This window comes from Capricornis sumatraensis, chromosome 4, assembly GCF_032405125.1.
Source record: "Capricornis sumatraensis isolate serow.1 chromosome 4, serow.2, whole genome shotgun sequence".
In the NCBI taxonomy this organism is placed as follows: domain Eukaryota; kingdom Metazoa; phylum Chordata; class Mammalia; order Artiodactyla; family Bovidae; genus Capricornis; species Capricornis sumatraensis.
The window spans coordinates 20195125-20221336 of NC_091072.1; the positions used below are offsets into that span (position 1 = coordinate 20195125).

General features: G+C 45.1%; 1 protein-coding gene across 1 annotated transcript; it reads left to right on the plus strand.

Annotated features, from left to right (window-relative positions):
- The first annotated feature begins 2954 nt into the window (after positions 1-2954).
- Positions 2955-13415, plus strand: PPP1R3B (protein phosphatase 1 regulatory subunit 3B). Its single transcript, XM_068970448.1, has 2 exons — positions 2955-3066; positions 8587-13415. The coding sequence occupies exon 2, from the start codon at positions 8615-8617 to the stop codon at positions 9467-9469; it is 855 nt and encodes a 284-aa protein (XP_068826549.1). The 5' UTR covers positions 2955-3066; positions 8587-8614; the 3' UTR covers positions 9470-13415.
- Positions 13416-26212: the final 12797 nt, after the last annotated feature.

Consider the following 26212-nt stretch of genomic DNA (forward strand, 5'->3'; position numbering starts at 1 on the left):
TCCTTCCCACTTGGGTTCAGATCACCCTTTGCCTGCATATGTTTTGCAATACCTGTTGGCTCTTTATCTCTGCCCACTCCTCTAGCATGCTCCCTCCACTTGAGAAATGTAGGCAGCACTTGGCTTCATAAATTTTCAAACTTCTCATCAGCTAATAAAAGGGTGTTTAGAGTTGGCAAAGGAATTATGGCATAGGAATTTCATTTGCCAACTGCTTACCAATAGTTAATTTCCCAGGTGGTCCTTAATTAGATTTATCCACTGAAAAGAGAAGGAAGAGGACTAATGATCACCCTTCAGACAGGAAGACTGAGTCTGAGGAAGCTCTCTATAGCACCAAAGACTCCAACTGCATTATTGCAATGGACCAGTATTTTTGTCTTACATTCCTAGTAAAGTTAGAAGCTCCTTTTAAATCTCTTATAGCAGAAATTCCCATCTGCTATGGTCAACATAATAAATTTTCATAAAGCTAAATATATGCAATATGAAGGACTAGCTTCTACTGTGAGATTAGGCCCTTCCTGAATTTTGTTGTTGCTGTTAAAGAGTGTGTGCATGTGTGCCTGGTAGTGTCCAGCTCTTTGCAAACCCATGGGATTCCCCAGGCCAGAACAGAGTATTTCTTTTAAAAGTAAAAGGTGGTAACAAGATGGTAGGACTTGTTTATGTCTTTACTTGGCACTTTAAAAAGCTGGTAATTCTATACTAATTTCCAAAATACAGTAAAACTGGAAAACGGGGATCCTCATCCCTAAAGTGGTTAGCTCAGAGCTGGTCACCAAGGAGATGATATCTATGACTACATACATGCATATTTAAATTGATCTCATATGGGTGGAGGGGCTTCTAAACTCTATTCTAAACTCATCATTCTCTACAGATCTCAAGCTGAAGCACAGAAATTAAGCAGGCCCTGTAGATATAGGTTGAATCCGTTCATACAGATTCAAGTTAGGTAGTTTCCTCGGAAATATACCTATCTGCTGCTGCTGCTGCTGCTGCTAAGTCGCTTCAGTCGTGTCCGACTCTATGCGACTCCATAGACCGCTTCCCACCAGGCTCCCCTGTCCCTGGGATTCTCCAGGCACGAATACTGGAGTGGGTTGCCATTTCCTTCTCCAATGCATGAAAGTGAAAAGTGAAAGTGAAGTCGCTCAGTTGTTTCCGACTCTTAGCGACCCCATGGTCAGCAGCCTACCAGGCTCCTCCATCCATGGGATTTTCCAGGCAAGAGTACTGGAGTGGGGTGCCATTGCTTTCTCCAATACCTACCTGAGAAACCCTCAACTATATATGCAATATTCTGAGATGGGTATTGGTCCTTTGCCTCAATAACTTTATTAAAAGGATTTTACTGTATTCCATTCACAAGGACACCCGGACGGTGATGGGCACAAAGCAAGTGTTCAGTAATTACTTATTTTCAACAGTATCCTAGAAGCTGGGGATACTGATCCTGAAAAGGCTCCACTTAAAACGGAGGGAAACGCATTGGGCATTTTCTCGGGGCTCCCCTGGGCTCCACGTGTGATGGAGGAACTAGCGGTCACCTGTGAACCCCGTGGCTGAAGAGTAAAGCAAAGGCGGGGCCGACGGGACGGGTGAATGGCTCTGCAATCCCGTCCGCGCGCGTAGGGTGACTTTTCCCGGCTAGGACTTTGCCTAGGGAGTGGGAACTGTGCCAGGCGCCGGCGTCCAGCCCTCTGGCTGTAACGGGATGCCGTGCAGCAGGCAAGTGCCTCTGCCCCCTGGCGCCCGTTCCCCCGGCTTCGGATGAAGTTGTGACCCATCGCCCCCTTCCCAGCCCTTGGAACCCGGCCCTATCGCTCCGGGCGCGCAGCCTATCACGTGGCGCGGCGGTGATGGGGGGGCGGGGGTACCGCGGCTCCGCGGTTATTGGTGGACGGCGTTCGTCTCGGGCGCGCCCATTGGCTGCGGGGGGCGTTCACGGGAAAGGGGGGTCTGGGAAGGGGTCCCGAGTTGGGAGAGGTGGCCTGAAAGTTAAAGGGAGCCGCGCGGCGGCTGGGAGTTAGAGTCCCAGGTGAGGGGCCGCAGGGAGGAGGCGGGCGGGCTGGTCTAGCGCACGGACGGATGCGGCTGCCCGCGGAGGGCGCCCACCTGAGCCCCGGGCCCCGCTCCTGCTGTCGCCGCCGCTGCCCCTGCCACCTTGGCTGGGATGCTGCCGCAGGCTGGCGCCTCTGCACTTCGGGGCTTATGAGCTGTACCAGGTACGTCCCCCAGCAAGCCCGCAAGGCCCGGTGCCCGACCGCAGAAACGGCGACGAGGGCATGCATCAGGGACCCTCTCTGGTTCCTGCCGCACACACTTTCTCAGGCTAGCTTGCAGTTACACTCTGGGCATGGGACACTGTAGAAGGGCTTGAGGAAACTGTTGCTTCCTCGTGGAGAGGGCAATGCAGGGACCAGAGGTTGGATGGAGCCTGGCCGCACCCACGTGATGCACCGGCTGGGGGTCCTGGCCATGATGGGAGGCTGGGGCTGGGAGTCCAGACCACTTTTGGTCCCTACTGTGCCGAGTTCGAACCTGACACTAGGCTTTTCTGCCTGGGAACCGACACTCCTAGAGCTGAGCCCTGGGATCTTGAGCACAAGGGAAAGTCGCTGCGTCTCTCACCCCGCCTCGATTGCCCGTTACAACGTAGGGAAACACACTGGGTGGTCTCTCAGCTCGCCGAGGGCTACGGGACACGGATCCGCACCGGCGGCTGGGGCCACTCGGAGCCGAGCCACCTCGGGTCCCCGGCCCCCAGACGGGCCGTCCTGGGCCGGCGGGGTCGAGGAGGCCGCGCGGGGACGCTCTCGTGGCGCCTCTCCGTCCGGGGTGGCCCCGCCGCCCCGCCCTGGTATGATAACTAGGGCTCCTCCTCCTCGTCGTCTTCCTCCCCCTGCCGGTCACAACTCCGGGAACCCAGCCCAAGCCCTGCCTCCCGGACACACACCGAGGCTCACGTAGTCTGGTGGCGGCAGCTTCCCCTGCCACCTCCCTCCGGGTTCTCCGATGCGGCGAGCCAGCTGGAAAGGGGGCTTCCCCGCGGCCCCACAGGTGGGTTCCCGCCCGGCGAAGGATCTCGGGGAGGGGTTGGGGGCGGGATGCAGCCCGGGCCTGGCTGGACCCAGGGGACAGTGACCTGTGGGATCTTCGAAGCCAGGACGCCCTGGCCTGCCCCCGTGTCCTGTTCCAGCCACCCTTTTGAGTCCAGAGAAAGAGGTGTGGAAGCGACTCAGTGCAAAAGAGGGAGCAGAGAGCCCAGAACATACTAGAAGGTTTGGGCTTTCTCCTGGTATTGTTTGCTGCAGAAGAGGAGAAAACTGAGAACTTGGAGAGTTGCTAGAAGATGTTGGGGCCTGTGGTCTGTGTGGCCAGGCCTCCCTGGGAGACCCACGGCCCAGGAGAAGCCAGAGGAAGGCCTTCAGGCTGGGGTGCAGAGGAGAAGAGGAAATGGTTCATTTGGCAGGGTTGTCCAGGAGCCAAGACTAAAGTGAAGACAGCTGGAGGATTTACCCCAAAAGTAAAGTTGAGGTATTTAGGGAAAAGTTAGGGGAGAGAAGAACCATCAGGCAGTATCAGCAACCCAGAATGTCAGAGCTCAAAGGGATCTCAGGGGAGAAGCTCAAGCCCAGAGAGGTTGAGTAATTTGCCGTGAGTGCCACAGCGTCATGTAGGCGTTCCTAGGCCAGTGCGCTATATTTCATATTGGACACTTTTAGATGCAGACACTGTGCCATTTTAACTTATCTCTTTCCTATAATATGTAACCTCATCCACAGATATTTATCTCAGAGATGCTTTGGATGGTGGTGACAGAATAAAGGAGTCCAAGTGGCATCTAGGGCTGTGAATAACGGCCCCATGGTCAGAGAACCATGGGAAAGATGCCAACTTTGTTCACACTATGGCAGCCAAACCTTTTGGGAGCAAATAGAGAAATGCCAAAAGGGGTAGGTGACCATGTCTTTAAAACAAAAATTATACCTGGTAACTTGGTTGTGAATGCTTACCTTCACAATGTAGCTTCAGTGTTCTTGGTGAGTTATTGGTGTGTCTGATATTTCTGTCTTTTCTTATCAGGGTGCAAGAGAATGGGGGAGGCAATGTGTTGGCCTCAATACAAAAGAAAAAGATTTGCCTTCTATAAAAGGCACAGCCAGAGAGTCAGTAGTTCAGCTGCTTGAAACTGTGAAGGTTATAGGGTTATTTTCTGTACAAGTTGATAGACTTTAGAGAAAAATCACCATGACGTGTAACCCTTGCGAGCTATCTTGAGAGGGTGTGTTGTTTGTCACTAGTGGAACAGGGAACGCTTTTATGCAAAACTCTCCATGTTCTCTCTAATTTGCATGGAGTGTTAGGGTTTGTCCTCTTTTTGACCAGAAACACTGAAATGTACCCTTAGACACGTCCAGTCTCTCATGGGGCAAGACGGATCTCCTAGGCATCTATTTGGAAGCAAAAGTTTTGAGAATCCCTGCTGGTCTGAGTAACAGCTACTCACAGTCTCGTGACCTTGTCCTGCAAAGAACTGGTATCCAGGTCCAATGTCATCTCTGCTGGTTCAGTTGAGTGTCCACATCTCCTTCTGGTTTTTTCCCCCGACCAACCTTGGTGACTCATATTACCTGACTTGGGCGAGGGAAAGGGCAGAGCTCCCAAAGAGTCTGTCAGAAGAGAGGGCGTGAGTACAGCCCAATGCATCCTGTGTTGGAACTGATCATTTTCATGCCATTTAAGGATTAAAACACCTGTCCAGGTGCCTGCCTTTCAGGGACTTAGGAAGCTCTGATTACCTTGCATGTCTCCAGTGACAGGAGTGCGTCTGGGTGTGGGTCATCGTGGTCGGGGTCCATCAGGGAATTTCTGAGCAGAAGATCAGGAAGGCTTATACCAAACCAGCACTTTGGTGTACCAGTTCTTGGAGAATCATCTGGTGAATAAAACCTGGAATCTACCTGTGAGGACCAACAAGGGAGACAAGAGTCAGACTGCACCCTCTGTTGAGTCCACAGGGGTTAGTGACCTCCCCTCTAGCACTGGCGACACCGAAAAAGTGAAGGGATTCTGGGCCGGAGCCCAAGAGGAATGCCTGGGCCCCCAGGTGGTTCACCTTCCTTTTGCCTTTCATGGAGAAAGTCACACAACCAATTCCACTCTAGAAAGTGCCAGTGGAATTGTTTGTTAATCCCAGTCCACAGTGCCGTGGAGTCTGGCTCTGACTCCAGCCTCACCTCCTCAACCCCCCAACCCCCCGTTCTTAAAGCTCAGTGATAAAAGGCATCCCAGGGGTACATTTATACCTCTGGGTCCAAATACTGAAACTTTACCAAGGCTTTCAACTAAGCCTCTCCAACAGGCCGGTTTAGAACTTGAGAGCAATTGCAGTCGACTTCAAGTGTGCAATTGCTTTCGCTGATCCCCTTGTGTTAGAATTCTGTTTCGACAATATTTTGAGAGCTCCCCAAATATTTTCTACTGATCTGTTTTAAGGTTGTGCGGGAAAGCACGCATGAGGGTGGTTTGCAGGCCTGCTGGACGCACGTAGAGAGCCTGCAGTTGACCTTGTGCTGACTCAGGCCAGGAGGAAGCTGCTGTGGTCAAGGAGGAGCCCCTCCTCCCTTAGTTCATACCCAGGTTGTCAGGGGTGGGCAGAGGAGGAAGGGCTGAGATGCGCAGCTTTGCCTGCTGGTTGGTTATTTTTAATTAACAATTCATTAAAAAAACAAAAGCTACCTGTGTTAAAAGTAGAACCGAATGATTCCAATGCATTCTAACAGAGTTTTGCAATGAACAGAGGAAAAGAAAAATTGAAATACTTGTTAAGTATAGGGTTTTTTGGTGTTTGTTTGTTTTACATTGAACCCCTTAGTGAACCCCCCACTGACATTTTTTTTTTTTAACTCTCTTGCCCAGTTCAGTCAGAACTTGCCTTTCCAGAACAATTGCATGGGTGTGAGAAACAGTAACACATATATCCTTTAAAATCCATCTTGATGGCTACTTTCTGGCTATAAATTAAGATAAAAGCATTTAGAAAGGTTGAGCCATTTCAGACTAATACAGGTACTTGTGTTATTATTGTTTTGTCTCTGAACATGTGGGTTTCTCCACTTGGTCATCACTAAGTGATTCCTACATCCCGACGAAGTGCTATTTTCTTTTGTTTGTTTTGGAAAATGGGATCAAACCCAATATGTCTTCATACTTTCTCATTTTTATTTATATATTTGATCATCAAAATCAGAAGCTGAAGAGCAGATATTATTTATGGGTCTGGTATTTTTTGTGAGACCAGTGATCTCCACTCTTGTCAGAAGATGAGCAACATGTTGCCAGTCTTTCTCCTGAACTACAAGCATCAATCTACAGCGTAGCACCCCTCCATGGAGGGGAGAGGAGGGGAGGCCTGAGAGTTGGTACTCCAACATACCACCACTCACTGTTGCCACACTAGAGCCTTTGCCATGCAGGAAGATGTGATTGGCGACTAATCCAGATCCTGTGTTCTGTGATTCTCAGACCAAAGATTTTAATCCAGGTTTCATCACTGACTTCTTCAGTTAGCCCTTTGGAACTGTCAAATCAGGATATCAATTTGCCATGGTAATTTAGAAATGCAAATGGCTTGGCTCTAGTGTGGCAATAGTGTTTGATGAGATATCTGAGATGTTTTACTATATTCATTCTGTTTTCTTGGTTAGGGAAGTTCTATTTTTTAAGAAAAGATAGGACAATACAAAGCAGGAAAACTGAAATTTCCTGAAATCCCATCACCTTGATATTTTGACAGTTTTAAGTATACCTCTAGTCTTTTTTCTGTGCGTATGTGTAATAATTTTGCCCTACAAGTCTAGTCTCTCTGTATAATTTTATCTTCTCCATTTTTACATTGAAAGCGAAAGTCGCTCAGTCATTTTAGACTCTTTGTGACCCCATCGACTGTATAGTATAGACTTGATTGTATAGATTGTATAGACTGGACTGTATAAAATTCTCTAGACCAGAATACTGAAGTGTGTAGCCTTACCCTTCTCCAGGGTATCTTCCCAACCCAGGGATTGAACCCAGGTCTCCTGCATTGCAGATGGATTCTTTACCAGCTAAGCCACAAGGGAAGCCCAAGAATACTGGAGTGGGTAGCCTATCTCTTTTCCAGCAGAACTTTCCGACCCTGGAATCAAACCAGGGTCTCCTACATTGCAGGTGGATTCTTTACCAACTTAGCTATCGAGGAAACGCATTTTTTACATTAATCTTACATTATGAATTTTTATGCCTTTTAAATCTTTTTTTACAAATAATGATTTTAATGATGATATGAAATTGTATCACATGAATATAGTATACTTGATTTAATTGGCTACCTGTTATTGGTCATTAAGTTTATTTTCTCACATTTCTCTCTCCACTTAATGTTGCATTGAATAATTTAATACATTAATCTTCATGAATTTTAAATTATGCCCTTAAGTTTAACACCTGTATGTGATATAAGAACCTGAAAGTATAAGATTTAGAAATTTTGTGCCATTTAGACTAATACAGATATTTGTATTATCGTTTGAAATTCTATCCTAACTCATTAGGCAAAAACAGGAACTGTTTTCTAATATAAATTTTAAAAATTACTTACAAGCTTTGACATTTTGCATTTTTATGAGCCACTTTTAAATTTCTTCCATGAATTGTCTATTTGTGCTCTTTGCTCATTTTTCTACATGGAATATTTGACTTTGTTATTATTTTATAAAACCTTTTTATATATTAAGGTATTAACACTTTGCTGCCATGCTTTTTGGAAAATATTTTCCCAGTTTGTCTTTTTTTTAGTTTTACTTACTTTATTCCCTTATAGAAAAAACAGTGTTTTTATGAAGTCAGGTTCAATGTAATCTTTAGCATGATTCTCTTTGCTTTTTATTCTTATAGAGTCTGTTTTCACTGTAGAAAAACAATTATTCGCTGATATGAAAAGTTTAAAAATACTAAATTGCTGACACTTTTTAAAAAACATACTAGAATATAAAAATCTACTGGACATTGAATGAAGACAGGCTGGGGTCTTCCCTACTGAATCCAGGGTCTGGCATCATGCCTGGTACATAGCAAACGACAATCAGTATTTGTGGGAGGAATTAATTTCTTTTTATTGGATGAAAGCAGGATTTACCAAATTGTGTTCAGCAAGGTGCTCCACAAAAATGAGGTGCTTCCCTCATTAGGAATAAGTTTTGGAAACTCCACAAAGAGCATGCTCTTTTCATTATTCCCCACAATCATCAGCATACTGAAGGCCTCAAGAAGTCCTGACAGGGGATCCCTTGAAGTGGTTTTAAGACCAGTGGTTCCATACGTCTTTGGTTTTAACCTTAGGCCTCTGCCCCTGCCCACCCTCCACTTACACTTTTAATCTATCCTGAAACCATGGTCACACTGGACCACCCTTGAGTTAACAATGAGCTGTGGCCTCGTGGGCGGAGGTGAAGGCAAACGCAGCTTGCCAGTCCCTGTTGGAGGGATGAGTCTGAATGTCTGTCTGACCTTTCTGTTTCTGTCTTTCCCCTTGGCCAGGGTTCTAGCGTGTTCCTCTAGCCCCGTGATGGCCGTGGACATTGAGTGCAGGTACAGCTGCATGGCCCCCTCCTTGCGCAGAGAGAGGTTCGCCTTCCAGATCGCCCCAAAGCCAAGCAAACCTCTGAGGCCTTGTATTCAGCTGAGCAGCAAGAATGAAGCCAGTGGGACGGTGGCTCCGACGGTCCAGGAAAAAAAGGTGAAGAAGCGGGTGTCCTTCGCCGACAACCAGGGGCTGGCCCTGACGATGGTCAAAGTGTTCTCCGAGTTCGATGACCCGTTAGATATTCCGCTGAACATCACTGAGCTCCTGGACAGCATTGTGAGTCTGACAACAGCGGAGAGTGAGAGTTTTGTGCTGGATTTCTCGCAGCCATCAGCAGACTACCTGGACTTCAGAAATCGGCTTCAGACCGACCATGTGTGCCTGGAAAACTGCGTTCTAAAGGACAGGTCCATTGCAGGCACCGTGAAGGTGCAGAACCTCGCGTTCGAGAAGACGGTGAAAGTCCGGATGACCTTTGATACCTGGAAGAGCTTCACAGACTTTCCCTGTTGGTACGTGAAGGACACGTACGCAGGTTCAGACAAGGACACGTTCTCCTTTGACATCAGCTTGCCTGAGAAAATTCAGTCTTACGAGAGGATGGAGTTTGCCGTGTGCTACGAGTGCAACGGACAGACGTACTGGGACAGCAACAAAGGCAAAAACTATAGGATCATCCGAGCGGAGCTGCAGTCTACCCAGGGAACAGCCCAGCCATCAAACGGACCAGATTTTGAAATAGCCTTTGACCAGTTTGGAAGCCCTCGGTGTTCCTACGGTCTGTTTCCGGAGTGGCCTAGTTATTTAGGATACGAGAAGCTTGGGCCATACTACTAGTGACAGCCTGGGATGGAGCCAGGCTCAGTGGGCGCGGATGAGCCGAGCTGCAGTCATCCTGAGATGGAGAGGGAAGCCCAGAGAAGAGCTGAACTGCCATCAGACACAGTTTTGAAAGCAAAGGATCCTAGTTACTTTTCTCCTTCAATCAGCCAAGACAGCCAGGCTTTGATCACAGAACTGGGTTCTCACTTGGAGGAGATGGCTGTGCTGGTCCGTTTGGCAATGAGGGTCTGTCTGAGCAGGATGATGCTGGAAAGAGTCTGGACAGGACCCAGGCTTGTGGGCAGCCCTGGCCAGGCCAGAGGATGTTGGCTCAGTGATAAGGAGTCCCTCTCCTCTTGGGTGTGGGAAGTCAGTCCCCTGGCAAGCCCTCGGTCCTCCCCGTGGCCCCTCTTCTGGGGGTCTTCGCCACCCAACCAGGGCCTTCTCACCTGTTGCAGCTGCCCTGTGTCTACATGGGCTTCACACTTTATCTCTGCATTTTTGTGCACTTGGTTTTCTACCACAGTTCAGCTGATGTTCAGGAAAAGATGATACAAGCCAATCAACTTGTGATGGAGACGGGCATTTTCTCTTTCTGACCCCGCTCTGACGGCCCAGCAGAGGATGACACACCAGCTATGGGAAGTCAGCTGGCTCCTGGGCAGTGTCACCAATGGCGCACTAGGCTGATGCCAGCAGGACAGGCATGAGTGGGACACTTAGCTTCTCTTCTTGGCTTTGGAGGAGCTTTCTAAGCCCTCACTCTTACCCTGAGTTACTGGACAGCTTGGTTACAAGACTTGTAACTTGCTCAGCTGGCTTGCCCGTGTCTCTTTCTTCACAAAAGGATTTTAGAATCTCTTTTCCTGGAGAGTCATCATTTACGCCATGTTTGGGACGTTTGGATTTGCAGATTCAATATATCCTCCACACCTCCAGAAAACATTTGGTTGTATTTTGACTGTGATTTACAACATCCACGTTGTAAACAACACTTTACCAGCCCTCACGGACTTTGATTTGGTTGTTCTTATTTATGGTGTGTGGGTGTGGAAAGGGATGGGGAGAAAAACCTCACCAAGTTCGCAGATTTGATTTTTACTGTTTGCCAACTCTGAAATATCATAGACTCATTGTTCTTAAACACATTGGACTAAAGCATTGAAAGTCTGTTGGTTCACATTGTTGTGAGATTACTGGGACTTTCCTCATCCGATGGATCCCCAAACCCTGTGATTTTTTTTTGGGCAAGATTCATTGGTACTTGGGAGTGTTTAAAAAGTACTTTTATATGTGTATTTGTAGAAGGTTTGGGTTTTGTTTTTATTTTCAGAACTTAATTAAAGGACCGCCTCGTTTTTCTTCTGTCTGATCTTACTAAAGCGAGGTCTTCCTAAGGGGAGGCAGGAGACGGGATGCCCCACTCCCTAGATCTAGGGACACAGACCCTGGACCCTGCACGCAAAGAGCCTTCTTTCACTTGCATTCTCCAGATCAGTTGGAAGAGACCGCCTGGCTTCTGTGGCTTTTGTAAATCAGCATTGAGCTGATCTCGAGTGTCTTGGCTCCTAGAGTTTTGTGGTTGGGTTCTTTTTCTTTTCTTTTTTGAACTTTAAAATGTTTTGATTGTTTTAAATGCTTTTAAGTGGTGTTCCACAGAGTTCTTATCCCTAAAACTGGCTGTGATTAGTCTGCAACCTAGTGCTTTATTTTTTATGTCTCTCCTAGGTGGCCAACACTGGGGGATTACATGCTAATATAATTTAAGGGACAATCACATTTTTTTCTTATGCTGACATTGGGCAGAACTGGGTTTTATGTAAGCATGTCTTACATCCAGTACACAGACAAGATTCTCCATATTACAAATCTGGTGATCAGAATTGTTATACAAGTGTAAATCTACACCATTTGGACGCAAACCTAATTTTATATGGGTCATGAATTTATTTTGCTTTAAGAAGTCCCCTCCCTCCTGCAGTTTATGAAAGGTACAAAGTGTACTTATGACCAGATCGTTCTCTGTTAGTAAGAAAAATGCCTCAAGTGACTTCTGTATGGTTTTCAGTCATTGTGATCTGAAGGCATTCCCATGTCAAAATTTGAAATATGGTAATTCAGTGATAAGTATCTCTTTCAAAACAACCACAACCCCTCCCCCTACCCTTCTTTCCTCCCAGCTCAGCCCACCTTTTCTGCTGGGGGCACTGGTTGCAAACCCCCTCACCGTGCACCTGGGTTGCTCACCCCACCGGGCAAGTCCTTACCTGCTGGCAAAGAAAGACCCTTCTCTGACTAAAGCAAGTGCCTGCCCAAGGTCCCTGGCAGCATTGTCAGGCAGTGAGGTTTTGTCCTCTGAAGAGCACTATCTCCTCTTCACCAGTCAGTCTCCTTTTGGGCTTCCCACATGGCGCTTGTGGTGAGGAACCTACTTGCTAATGTAGACAACTTAAGTTTGATCCCTGGGTTGGGAAGATCCCCTGGAGGAGGGCATGGCAACCCACTCCAGTGTTCCTGCCTGGAGAATCCCACAGACAGAGGAGCTTGGCGGGCTGCCATCCATAGTCGTAAAGAGTTGGACACTACTAAAGTGATTTAGCACGCGCATGCTGTCTGCTTTGGGGCCAGTTCTCTCCCAGGATATCAACAGCTGGCCTCAGGACCTGCTCCCAGGGGTTCTCTCCTCGGATCCTAACTCACCAGCAGTAATATGTCTACACACTTCAGAAAGGGACAGGTTTCTTATCTGGAGACATGACTGTAGCCTGACCTGTAGGTCTGACCCTCTTGGTTATGATGACAAATGGCCCCCTTCCCAACTTGCCCCCCCGCCCCATCCCTGCCAAAGGACCAGCCTTCTGCCAGTGGTGCAGCTGTCCAGGGGCGGGGAGGCAGCTTCATTTCTGTTTCAAATGTATTCCGTCATATGTCCTGGGGAACGTTTGCAAATTAGGTGCAATAAATAAACTAGGTGCTCTAAAGATAGATTTTATACAATAAGCTTTCAGTGTTTCTTGGAAGATGGCAGCATTTGGGCAAGACTGTTTGTTTTTTTTCTTCAAGTGTTCTTGTTACAGGCGAGAAACAGTGAAGTTACGTAGTTCTCCAGAGATTAAAACGATTTCAGAGTCAGGGTAGAGTGTATTTTCTAAGATTGAATCGGAACGGTGGCAAAACATTACTCTTTCAATGTTTTTTATAAAGATGTAAATTTTAAACTGCTTAAAGAATGTTTTTGGTTTTGATCTTTGCCTATAATTTGACATTTGTAAAAACAAGCGTTACTTGTAGTCACTGGGATGCTAAATGACTTCTATATATAGATACATGTGTGTACAAACCCCCAAAAAGTATTTGCTCACTTTTCAGAAGTGCCGTGGGCTAGGGTTTCCCTCTCAATGGACAGTGAGGGAAAACTTCAGTATCCTTCCATCAAAGCCCTCGACAGGATGTGATTTGCTAGAGAAAGCACCATGGCTTCTGCCCTGGGAGGTCCTGATGTTCTCGTCTTTCCTGAAATGAGCACGGACATTGGGGCTCAGATGTTATACTTACAGTGGGATCTCTCAGGTCATCTGAAGACACTTTGCCAGCGTATCTTCACTTCCTGAAGTGGGACACATCTGAACGGGGAGGGACAGACAGCCATGTGGACAGGCAGCTTTTCCTTGTTGGGGTTGTAAAGCATTGGAGCGCAAGTTGTAAAGCTGTGGATGCTTTTAGTCTTGTTTATCAGTTTCTAAAGTCAGCTGGACCTGTGAGGACTCCAAGAACACAGCCGTGGTGGTGGCAGTCCACTCTTCTATGTGAATGTAGAACCAGACTCAACTTCATTTTCATGCCTAAGAGTGCCTTGTCGAGAAAGTTCCACAGGTTTTTAAAAAAAAATACATATTTTTGTACAAAAGGGGAAATGCACTTTAAAAATCACAAGAATGGATGCCTTGTGTGTGGTATAAGAGAGTGGTTTGTTTGGATCTCAAATGCAAAAATGTAATAAAGGTAGAAAACCCAAAATGGAAAGTGTCCTATTTTAAAACTGACTCTCTTAGAGTCAGAGACTGGGGAGGAACATTTTTAATCAGTGTGTTTCCACATATAGAAAGCCAGTTTCCAAAAGGGCTAAGACACAATCAGTGGCTAAGCTGAAAAGCTGGAAGATGCAGAGAAAGGAGTAATTGCTTTTTAAGCGGTTAAAGCAGCCAAGGCTGATTACAACTAAGAAAGTGATTGCCAGGGAAGAGGCACAGGGGCCTGAGTTGTTATGAATCGTTTTTAATGATCTGAGGGCAGGTCTCTTCCTACCGTCTCGCTTGCTCTTGAAGAGTATTTTTGGTTTAGTGTATGCAACAGTGGGAAAACTAAAAAGCAGCTATCATAACTTTGAACTGCTTAATCAGACAGACTTTGCAACAAGCAAACCACACAGCTCCTAGTGGGCCCCTGCCTCCATGGGGTGCAGGACATTCACCCTAAGTAAAAGTTCAGAGATTTATTTCAAAGTTCAGAAGATGGGATGCAGGCGAGGTCAACTGCTGCCAGATGTTTCCTGCCAGTCAGTCTCAGCTACAGGGGAAAGGCAGTGGTGGTTCTGCCGTAGAAAGAGCATTTTCAGTCTTAAGCACCTGGTCAGTAAGTGCCCAAAGTGAGCTACAAGCGTAACAATCTTTCTCAGGCCTGGCAAACACTGCCCACGTTTTGCCTTTCCAGAAATAAGGGGGAAAAAAGAGCACTCATTTTTATGAATGTCGACTTGAGATACAATGTGGTTTTCATAATCATTACATAATTCTCATTTGTGAGATGGACATTCAGGAGATGTCTACAGTAAAAAGAAACAAGGAAAGAAAAAAAAGCCAAACCACTTTTCTAGAGCAACGTCCCCAGAATAGCAAATATCCAGCTCTGTGAATAATTCAATGGAATATTTGTTGCTCATGGACAAGGCCATTTCTAGGTACTGTTTCTGTTTTTTTTTTTTACTTCAGTTTTGGCCATACTGGGTGCAGGGTCTGCGTTGCTGCATGCAGGCTTTCTCTATTGCAATGATCCGGGGCTACCCTCTAGTTGCAGAGTCTGGGCTTCTCACTGCAGTGGCTTATTTTGTGGAGCATGAGCTCTAGGTGAGCAGGCTTCAGTAGTTGGGAAACATGAGCTTAGTTTCTCAGTGGCATCTTCTCGGACCAGGGATCAGACCTGTGTCCCCTGCATTGGTAGGCGGGTTCTTACCCAGTGTGCCACCAGGGAGGTCATCTAGGTACTGTTTCTACTCAATCCTGTATGAGACAGTCACATTTTAGGTGAGTCCTCTAGGAGCCATGGGAAGTGGTGGGTGGTGCTGCCAGGGGTATCAGCAGTGGGTAAGCCTGGCATCTGGCCTTGACCCTGCTGCCCCCTGTCAACTGCTCTACTGAAGGAGTTCTGAGTATTTTTAGCAGGAATAAGGTAACCAGGGGCTCTGGCAGTGCTCTGAGCACTTCTTAGAGTTGGCCAACATGTTTGCTTTTAAAATGCTTCTAAATATAAACTTGTAAGAAGTGCCACGTACACTTTGCATTCTTCGTGAGGGTCACAGGAACAAGAGCATTCCAGACGACGGTGTGGACTTCAGAAAACCATCAGTGTTCATGCTGGAAGGGCTATCTGGGAGCTCTTTTTGTGGATTAAGAGGCAAAGGCCCTTGGTGTGTTCCCAAGAGTCACAGAGCCGGTTGGTGACAAAGCTGAGGGGACTGCACATGAGAGTCTTTTCTTTTTTCAAGAACTGTCCCCCAAAACTGGAGGCTCTCTCATGGAACCGAGACTAAAATGGCAATTCTGAAAAGAAGTTCCTCGTACTGGAAAGATGTGATTCCCTGGGGAGGCATGAACACCTGCATCTTTTTTTTTTTGGCTGCACCCCGTGGCTTACAGGATCGTAGTTCTCTGACCAGGGATCAAACCCATGCCCCTCCTGCAGTGGAACTGCAGAGTCCTAGCCACTGGACAGCCAGGGAAGGCCCTGAACACACACATCTTTATACACGAAGTGCTTATGGCAAGGACCACTGACCACGTGGAAGCATGAAGGTCAACATTAAAAGATTTGGGTATCCTGGGGCCCAGCTGGACATCAGGGTGTGATTGATGGTAGGAAACCTCCAAAGGGCCCCATCTACCCCCGCATCTGAGGATTCAGAGCCCACACTGCCTTTCACCTGTGGCCCAGGACCCCCTAACCCTCAGTTCTTCCCCTGCCACATCACCCATTCCTGGAGAGGAAACAAGTAATCTCAACGGAGGTCTTCATCCACATGGGGTTCTCCCGTAGGTGACACTCCCCAGAGACTTCCCCAGTATCAGACCCTGTGCCCGACTTGAGTTGAGACAAGGTAGGAAGAGGATGCATAATACTCACTCTTCTTTGGAGCCAAAGACAACAATGATCCAGGACCCTAGGCCTCTACACCAAATGCAAGATCAGGTGGCTAGATCAGGGCTTGGCAGCCTTTTCCTGTAAAGGGCCACATAGTCATTATATTAGGATTTGCACATCATGTTTACCTATGTCACATATTCTTTTTAAAAAAAATATGTATTTAATAACCATTCTCAGCTGTGTGCCAAATGCAAACTGGCCAAGGGCTGTAGTTTGCTGACCCCGGTTGAAGAATCACATAGAGTGAGCCCTCAGAGACTTGCAGCCCCTCAGCTGAGGCCTGGAGTCAACTTTCTAGTTTGTTTGTTTAAACACCATATAATTTATGGTCTAAACTGGGATGCTTTTTAGAATGAATGGGGGTGCTCTGAATGACCCTGGAGCCCTCATGGAAACCAGCAGCTGGGCAAGCCCTCCTGTGTCAGGCCTGCCGGGCTCACCTATCCTAGACCTGAGGATCTCCTTAGACCTCGAGGAATTCCGAAAGCCCCAGCCATGGAATTTATGGAACCTCCCCGGCTGTGCAGTGATTAAGACTACTTGCTTCCCATGCAGGGGGTATGGGTTCAATCCCTAGTTAGGGAACCAAGATCTTGTATGCCACTAGGCCAAAAATAAATAAATAATAACTAAAAAATTTAAAAAGCCAGGAGAAACTATTTTTTAATGCCTTAAAAAAAAAAAAAAACAGAAAAGAATGATTAAAAAAGAGAGAAAACCCCAGTGAGTCATGGGCCAGAATCAGCTCTGGCTGGATAGTGCTTTTGGGGAGATGGGTTATATCAGAGTGGTGATTTTGTCTGTGGTTTCAATGTGTTTTTGTTGGTTAGGTTTGTTTCCTAATGGTAGTGTTGATGGCCAAAAGCCCTCTGGAAACTTCAGCCAATTCACTCTTAAAAGCAGAGAATTTAAAAGGAAAGGGGTTATTAATGGTTTGGGCTTACATCCTATGTCTCTCCACCCCCACCCTGGGGCCCCAAAATAGGGCATGCACAGCCTAGCTCCCCAAAAAAGACATTCACTATGGACTGAGACACAGGCTGAATCTCGCAGTATTCCAAGCCCCAGTCGCCAGAAAGTATTTACCACTGAAATGCTCCCAGGAATTTTGCAAACCACGGAGTCTCAGCTCATCTGTCTCTGGCCCAGCACATTCAAGAGGCCTTAAGCACCACAGAAGACCAAACAACTAGAAATTCATCTCCAAAATGCTCTGGGCACAGACTCTGAAGATCCCCTCTCCCTTGCCAGGGGCCATCTTGGTGATGTGGACACACAGGCTCTTCACGTTTTGTCACCTCCTACAGCTGGCAGTCACCACCACCCAGTGCTAAAGGAAGGGTGGCAATGTGGAGAGGACCCTGGTATGAGTGCTGTGGGGACTTGGAAATGTCTTTATGAAGCCCCAATACACCCAAGGTGGGGTTCAGCTTGCCCCAGTTCACTCCTTTTCAGGGAATGTGGATGCCTCACACATCACAACCTGCCCCGCAGAAAAAAACGACCACCCCCCCACTCCCTCCTACTGGGCTCACTCCCACGGCCACCTCTTTCAGTGTCTTGGTGGACATCTTATCCCATTTGAATGTGGAATTAGCCAGGTGGCATTTTGCTGATCTTATCACACCATTTTATTACAATTTATTTTAGTATTAATTATTCACCATTCATCAATTGCCTATTGAAACAAACACTGAAATATCTGCCAGATATTTTCACAAATTCTGTTTTGCACACTGCTTTGCACATTCCTCATGCAAGAAGCATTTGTTAGTTTAAATTCTCCAGTCTCCAGTTGCTTTTCTTACCGACTGATCGGTGACCTCACTATCTTGGGTCCTCCGGACTTATGTTTCTTGTATGTTACCGCTCCAGTATTCTTGCCTGGATAATCCCATGGACAGAGGAGGCTGGCCAGTTACAGTCTGCAGGGTTGCAAAGAGTCAAACGTGAACTGAAGTGACTTAGCATGCGTGTACATGTTATGTTACTAACTACTGCTACTACCCTCTCTCTCTCACACACACACACATAGACTGCAAAGAAAAATCAATCAAAATGTATTTTCTCTGCAAGCATCCTTCTCCCACTGGTTCATTTTCCTACTTTGAAATGTGGAGTCTCTACCCCAGAGTTTCTGCAGGCGGTGTGTTCTGTCCCAGTGTTGTAGAGGCAACACGGAATGCGCCACATGGCAATGGCTGCAGCAGGAGAGACAGAACGCCGCCAGGCACTGGTGCCTCCCCCCTACACAAAACCCTCCCCGCTATCTGCTCAGCCTCCGCACTCTCTCCCCAGAAGGGGGATTTGAGACACTGGGTTCTGACTGCAACTTCAGCCCCAAGGAACTGTGAACCACTGGCGGTTCAAAGGTTTTATGAAGCATTGGAATCTGTTCTTAAACCAAATCTTACAAGAACCCAATTTGCAAAATAGAGAGGGAGCTACCCAAGGTAGATATCACAGGAAGGGATCAACAGCCCTCTGCCCCCACCCCAGATTCCTGAGACACTTCCTAAGAGCCCTGAGCTTCTGAAATAGAAGCGAGGACCTTTGCCTTCAAGCCTAGAGTACACTGCCCCTGCTTCCTATACTAGTGAATGTGGGTCAAGGATACTCTGTAAAATAAAACAAAAGAGAGCTAATAAGCAAACCCTCTATGGAAGGAAAACACAATGATTTAACCTTATATTACACAAAAGGACTTTGGTTATGTTACGGTTCTGTTATCAAGGTTAATTACCATCCATGTTTCACAAAAAAATCATTGGCTTGTTCACACAGAATCGCATCTGACTTGCATATTATCGTACCTGCATGTCTTACGCTTAAATACAAAAAATAAACTGCTGAACATGGCAGCTTCTACTCCTTACTAACAGTGCGATGTACGACAAAATGACTGAGCGCTTCTATGGGTAAGATTGTGATTGGGGCCAAGTACTCTGGCAGATATAGAAAGAAAAAGACACATCACTGTCACCAAGCTATTTATAATCTCTCCAATGGTTATTCAAGTCTTTTCCCAAATTGTACCTCTTTTTACTCCATTTACTTGTATCAAACTAAGCCCAAAGAGAAGCCTAATGTTTCTTTATTTTAAATTAAGCTTTGTTATTTTGAGATAATTGTAGATTCACATGCAATTTTTTTTGGCTTCATCTCATTTTTAAATAGAAGAAACATTTATTTCAAAGAATACAAATATAAATTAGATCTCTTGATATAGTTTAAAAAAATTTTTTTTAACTTTATTTTAGTTTACAATACTGTATTGGTTTTGCCATACATTGACATGAATCCGCCACGGGTGTACATGAGTTCCCAAACATGAACCCCCCTCCCACCTCCCACCCCATATCATCTCTCTGGATCATCCCCGTGCACCAGCCCCAAGCATCCTGTATCCTGTATCGAACGTAGACTGGCGATTTGTTTCTTACATGATAGTATACATGGTTCAATGCCATTCTCCCAAATCATCCCACCCTCTCCCTCTCCCTCAGAGTCCAAAAGTCCACTCTACACATCTGTATCTCTTTTGCTGTCTCGCATACAGGGTCATCATTACCATCATTCTAAATTCCATATATATGTGTTAGTATACTGTATTGGTGTTTTTCTTTCTGGCTTGCTTCACTCTGTATAATCGGCTCCAGTTTCCATCTCATTAGAACTGATTCAAATGTATTCTTTTTAATGGCTGAGTAATACTCCATTGTGTATATGTACCACAGCTTTCTTATCCATTCATCTACTGATGGACATGGTTGCTTCCATGTCCTGTCTATTATAAACAATGCTGCAATGAACATTGGGGTACACATGTCTCTTTCTATTCTGGTTTCCTCGGTGTGTATGCCCAGCAGTCGGATTGCTGGGCTTCCCTGGTGGCTCAGAGGTTAAAGTGTCTGCCTCCAATGTGGGAGACCTGGGTTCGATCCCTGGGTCAGGAAGATCCCCTGGAGAAGGAAATGGCAATCCACTCCAGTATTCTTGCCTGGAGAATCCCATGGATGGAGAAGCCTAGTGGGGTTACAGTCCACGGGGTCGCAAAGAGTCGGACACGACTGAGCGACTTCACCTTCACCTTCACCATCACAGCAGTACTATTTGCAATTTTTTAAGGAATCTCCACACTGTTCTCCATAGTGGCTGTACTAGTTTGCATTACCAACAATAGTGTAAGAGGGCTCCCTTTTCTCCACATCCTCTCCAGCATTTATTGCTTGCAGACTTTTGGATCACAGCCATTCTGACTGGTGTGAAGTGGTACCTCATTGTGGTCTTGATTTGCATTTCTCTAATAATGCATGATGCTGAGCATCTTTTCATGGGAGAAAATAATAGCAAATGAAGCAACTGAGAAACAACTAATCTCAAAAATATACAAGCAACTTATGCAGCTCAATTCCAGAAAAATAAATGACCCAATCAAAAAATGGGCCAAAGAACTAAATAGACATTTCTCCAAAGAAGACATACGGATGGCTAACAATCACATGCAATTTTTAAAAATAATAGAGAGAGCCCATGTACTCCTTACTGAGATTACCCAAATGGGAACATCTGGCAAAACCATAATACAGCGTCACACTCAGGATGCTGACGCGGGTGCAGGCAATAGAGAACCTTTCCACCACCATGAGGGTCTCTCATGCCCTTTTATAGGCACACGGCCTCTCTTCCTTGCTCTACCTCTCTCTACACCCCCGGCCCCTGCCCGTTGAGTCCTTGACCCTGGCAACCACCTCTCTGCTCTCCCTCTCTATAATTGTGTCATTTTAAGAAACGTTATATAAGTGGAATCATACAGTATGTAATCTTTGGGAACTGTCTTTTCCCACTCAGCATACTTCCCTAGAGATTCAGCCTACTTGTCCCATGGATCAAAAGTGTTTCTGTCTATTGCTAAGTATTATTCCATGGTATAAAAAACCCCACAGTTTGGTTAACCATTAATACACCAAAAAGCAATTCCATTGTATCTAATTTGGGGCTATTAGGAATAAAGCAGTTATGAATATTCATACACAGGTTTTTCTGTGAATTTGTTTTCACTGATCTGGGGTGAATGCCCAAGAGTGAAACTACAGGGTCACATGGCAGTCCTGTGTTTATTTTTCTGGGTTTTTTGTTGTTGTTGTTTTCATTTTTTGGCCACGCAGAGTAGCATGCAAAACTTAGCTCCCTTACCAGGAATCAAGCCCTCGCCTCTACAGAGGGAAGCACTGGAAGTTCTAAGTCTTAACCACTGGACTGCCAGGGAAAAGCCCTATGTTTAGTTTTATAAGAAACTGCCAAACTGTATTCCAGGTGGCTATGCTATTTTACAATGCCACCGGTGATGTATCCAGTTTCTGTACATGCTCATCAGATTTTGGTGGTGTCACTATTTTGTATTTAGCAATTCTAATAGGTGTATAGTGGTGGCTTTAATCTGCATTGCCCTAATGGCTAATTCTATGGAACATCTTTTCATGTGCTTATTTGCCATTATTATCTTCTATGGCAAAATATCTGTTCATGTCTTTTGCCCATTTTCTAATTAGATTTTTGGGAATTCTTTTAACTGTTGAGTTTTGAGGGTTCTTTATATATTGTCTACACTAGTCCTTTGTCAGATATGTAGTTTGAAAATATTATCTCTGATTCTGTAGCTTGCCTTTTCACTCTCTTCATGGACTTTGCCAGAACAATTTTTTTTACTTTTTATCAGTTTAATTTTTCCCCTTTATGAGATCAGGCTTTTGGTGTCAAGTCTAAGAATTCTTTGACTAGCCATAGAACCCAAAGATTTCCCCCTATTTTCCTTTAAAAGTTTTATAGTTTCACATTTTAAATTCAAGTATTCAATTCATTTTAACTTCTATATGAGAACCTTAGCTCAGAGTTCATTCTTTTTGCCTATAGATATCCACTTGTTTTACCCCCACTGGGTGAAAAAGCCTTCTTTCCTCCATTGAATTAATTTTCATCTCTATTGGAAAGCAGTTGGGCATATTTGTGTGGTTGATTTCTGGGTTCTCTATTCTGCTCCTTGATGGATATGTCTGTCCCTCCGCCAATACCACACAGCCTTGATCACTCTAGCTGTATGGTCAGACTTAATACCAGGGAGTGAACCTTCCCACTTTGTTCTTCTTTTTCATGATTATTTTAGCTATTCTAGAGATTTTTTTTCATACAAATTTAAAAATTATCTACAGCAGCAGCCGTAAGTGGCTTTCTATAGTTCTTCCTGTAATTGCAAGCAAATGCACATACACACACTGAAAAAAAGAGGTTTAGGTTTGAACATCAGAGAATGGTCTTAGTGTTATCATAAACTACACTTTCACTCTCAGTCTTCCTTGTCAATTTGCTACCCTTGTGCTCTCATTCAGGATGTGTCCATGAATTAAAGTATTTCATAAGGCCCGAGTAAGGCAACTGTAGAACCAGGAGCTGTTAGGAGACCATGAGTTCCAATCTCCAGTTTTACAGATGCAGACAATGAGGCCCAGGGAGGTTAGGAGACTTGATGAAAGCTGAACAGAAAGTTCTTGGGGAAAGCCAGCCTACAACCAGGGCTCTGACTGCAGTCCTGAGCCTGGATGTCCTGTCACTTGACTGGTTCTGAACTTGAGAAAGCACAGTTCAGCAGCAGGGCTATTTACCTACCAAGATCTGAAGTCTTTTTTTTTTTTTTTTTTTTTAAGATTTTTAAAATGTGAACCATTTAAAAAATCTTTATTGAATTTGTTACAATATTGCTGCTGCTTCTTTCTATATTTTTTTGTTTTCTGGCCGAGAGGCATGTGGGATCCTAACTCCCTGACCAGGAATTGAACCTGCACTCCCTGAATTAGAAGGTGAACTCTCAGTCACTGGATTACCGTGGAAGTCCACAGAAGTCATTCTTGCATCATCTTCTGCTGGGATTGGGCTTTTAATCAGGGGCAGGGAGGGAAACAAGGAGGAAGGCAGGACAAGAAGATGAAATTTTAAAAGGTTGATTTCTGCTTCTGCCTCCCTTAACTAGCTCAGAAGTTTTCAGATTTCAGTCCTTTCTAACATGCGAACAATGCAGGTGATTAGAACATGATAGAAAAATAGACATGCTCCCCCCAGTGTTAGGTCTAGCTGGGTGGAGAATGAGGAGAATAAAACCTTGATTCATCAGTCACTGCTGCTGCTGCTGCTGCTGCTAAGTCGCTTCAGTCATGTCTGACTCTGTGCGACCCCATAGACGGCAGCCCACCAGGCACTAGTCAGCCACTAATTACAAGTCACTGTGGGTGATTATGCAAGTAACCATCCTCTCCCTTGCCTACAAGGAGCTTACAATCAACTTGAAGGGCGGGCAACTACTTATTGCCCAAGTGACAGGAAATGTGAACTCATAATGAGGTAACTGTCATTACCAATCATGGGAACACATTCATTTTTCTGGTGCTTATTTAGCAGAGGCCAAGGCCACTGTGAGGGTGGAAAGTATAACCTCTTGGTGAGAACCACTGAAAAAAATCAGTTGTTTGTTTTTGTCCTTCTTTCGTTAGGCATGATACATGTACAGACCAGCCGACAAGCATTCTATGCTGACAGTCCTGTCCCTGCTATTACAGCCAAGGCCCAAATGCAGCACAGAAGCCACAGGCAGCTACCTCCTCCCCACCTCCTGGCCATAATTACAGTCCAAAAGTGACTTAGAGGCATTTGAGATCCTTTAATGTCAACAGTTGTACCATACCGGTGGATGGCCTAATAGTTTAAATCCTAAAGTGAACATAAAAGCAACCATTGCAGATAATTTCCATGTAACCTTTGCTTACTTTTTCCTTCTAATGTTAATTAGATTTTCTTAAAACAAAAATTAGCTTTTCTTCCCTTCCATCCTAATTCAGTCCAATAGTCATTGGGTAGACACAAGCAAGGGGTTAACAGGGCCTGGGAAAGGATGGTATTGAAGCAGGGTGACAGGGGCAGCCTGCGCTAGCTAGGAATGAAGATCTTTACAAAGACTATCAAGAGCATGGTGGAAAGGCAGGCTCATGTTGGCAGGGAGAATGGCTACGCACAGGGGATTGAGCAAATAAATATATCAAAGATAAGGAGACCCAGAGAAACAGAAATAAAGATGTAAAGGTATGCATGTATTAATACATACAAGTGTATGCCTGCATGTGTGTATAAAAATGCATCTATTTCCTAGCTCTGTCCTCTGGGAGGGCCTGGGAGAAGCAATACTACGGTAGCATTAGGCACACTCAGCACCGAGATCTTGGCTTCTAAATATCATTCTCCATGGAAAGGACCAAGGTTTCTTAGAGAACTGACTGATTCAAACCTGGGACAGGGAAAGTACACGATAAACCAGGAATAGCTTGTTGTGCAGGCAGTGTTCAAGAATGCTGGGCACAAGTCAAAATGACACAGAAGACTGCTTCTCAGGGCTCCTTTTGTCAAAATCTAGGTCAATTTGAGCATCAAAATAACTAATGAAAATAATGGATTATAACTCATTGAATAATAGGTTATAATGAATAATAACTTATTGTTTATAAATGGATACATTTACAAATGGGAGATGAGAATTCCTCCCTGAAATACAATACCCCCTAGTAAATGTGTAAGAAGGTGATACAATTAGAAAATTACTATTTGGTAAATATCAGGATAATAAATTTAGGCAAGAAACATCAACGGGAGCTAAAACAAGTATGTGAGAGTGGAATAAGTAATGGGATATTTATATACTACGTATTAATTACAAAAGAAAAAGGTAACTTTCCAATGGAGAAATGGGACACACTCTCTTAAATCAAGGGATCAAAAGCTATCACAGGGGCACAAAGTTAATGAGACAATACGAACACAATAGCTGCTGCTGCTGCTGCTAAGTTGCTTCAGTCGTGTCCGACTCTGTGTGACCCCATAGATGGCAGCCCACCAGGCTCCCCCGTCCCTGGGATTCGCCAGGCAAGAATACTGGAGTGGGTTGCCATTTCCTTCTCCAATGCAGGAAAGTGAAAAGTGAAAGTGAAGTCACTCAGTCGTGTCTGACTCTTAGCGACCCCATGGACTGCAGCCCACCAGGCTCCTCCGACCATGGGATTTTCCAGGCAAGAGTACTGGAGTGGGGTGCCATTGCCTTCTCCGAACACAATAGCACTTTCCTGATATTCCTGTTCCAAGGGCATAACCTGGGGCTAATCATGAGGAAGCACAGGATAAACCTAAGCTAGGGATCACTCTAGGAAACATAACCTTCATAAAGGTCAAGGGCATGAAACTCAAGATCTAGACAGCCTAGATCATGTGGTCGGGAAATGGCGTGTTTGCTACCAAGCACATCGTAAGTAAACGTGGAAGGGTTTCACTCTGTGTGCAATGTACACAATTCTTTGTTCTACTCTTCCAATTTTTTTGTAAGTTTGCAATTGTTACAAAAAAAATTTTTTTAATTAAGACAGATTAATAGTTATAGGGAAAGAGTGGGATAGACTGGGAGTTTGGGATTAGCAGGTGCAAACTATTACATTTAGAATGGATAAACTATTAGGGTCTACTGTGTAGCACAGGGAACTATATCTAATCTCCCAGGATAAACCATAATGAAAAGGAATGTTTAAAAAAGAATGTATATATGCATATAACTGAGTCATTTTGCTGTACAGCAGAGAGTGGTACAACATCATAAATCAACTATACTTCAAGAAAATCTATAAAGACATTAGTAGTTATAGATTAAAAGATGACATAAGTGACAGTAACGTGTATGCTGGTGTGTGTCAAAATGCAGTCTGGAGAGAGAGGTTGCTCTATGGATTTCACCACCCACATCAGGAGAAAGGGCTTGTGCCACACTGCATATCAACCCTTCACAAAACATGCTGTGGTTCGGCAGATGGGTTTTTCAAAGCCTGACTTTCTCCATGAAGGAAATAATACATTGATTTACATTCTGCACCAAGCCCGTCATATCATCAGAGACAGTCACTTGTTAACAGAATAGCAGTGGTGTAAATGACAATTAAACATGGATTAAAACTGCATAGAGCAGGCTATTGGACTGGAGTCCTCTCCTGTGAGTCACAGTTAAAAATAGTCATAAGCGTATGCTTCTCAAGTGTCCAGTTCAGAACATACTCTTTGAAGCATTTTGGATGAAAGTGGTCAGTACCCACAGGACCCAGAGTGAACTGCAAGTACCAACAATCTCATAGACTTTTTCTGTTCAAGACGGTTTCTATCTTGGCGTCTATATGGCCCTCAAAAGATGGGAACACCTCTCCATACTCCCACAAACTCACTGTTAATTCTTACCAAATGAACACTGATCAGATTCTTATTATGGAG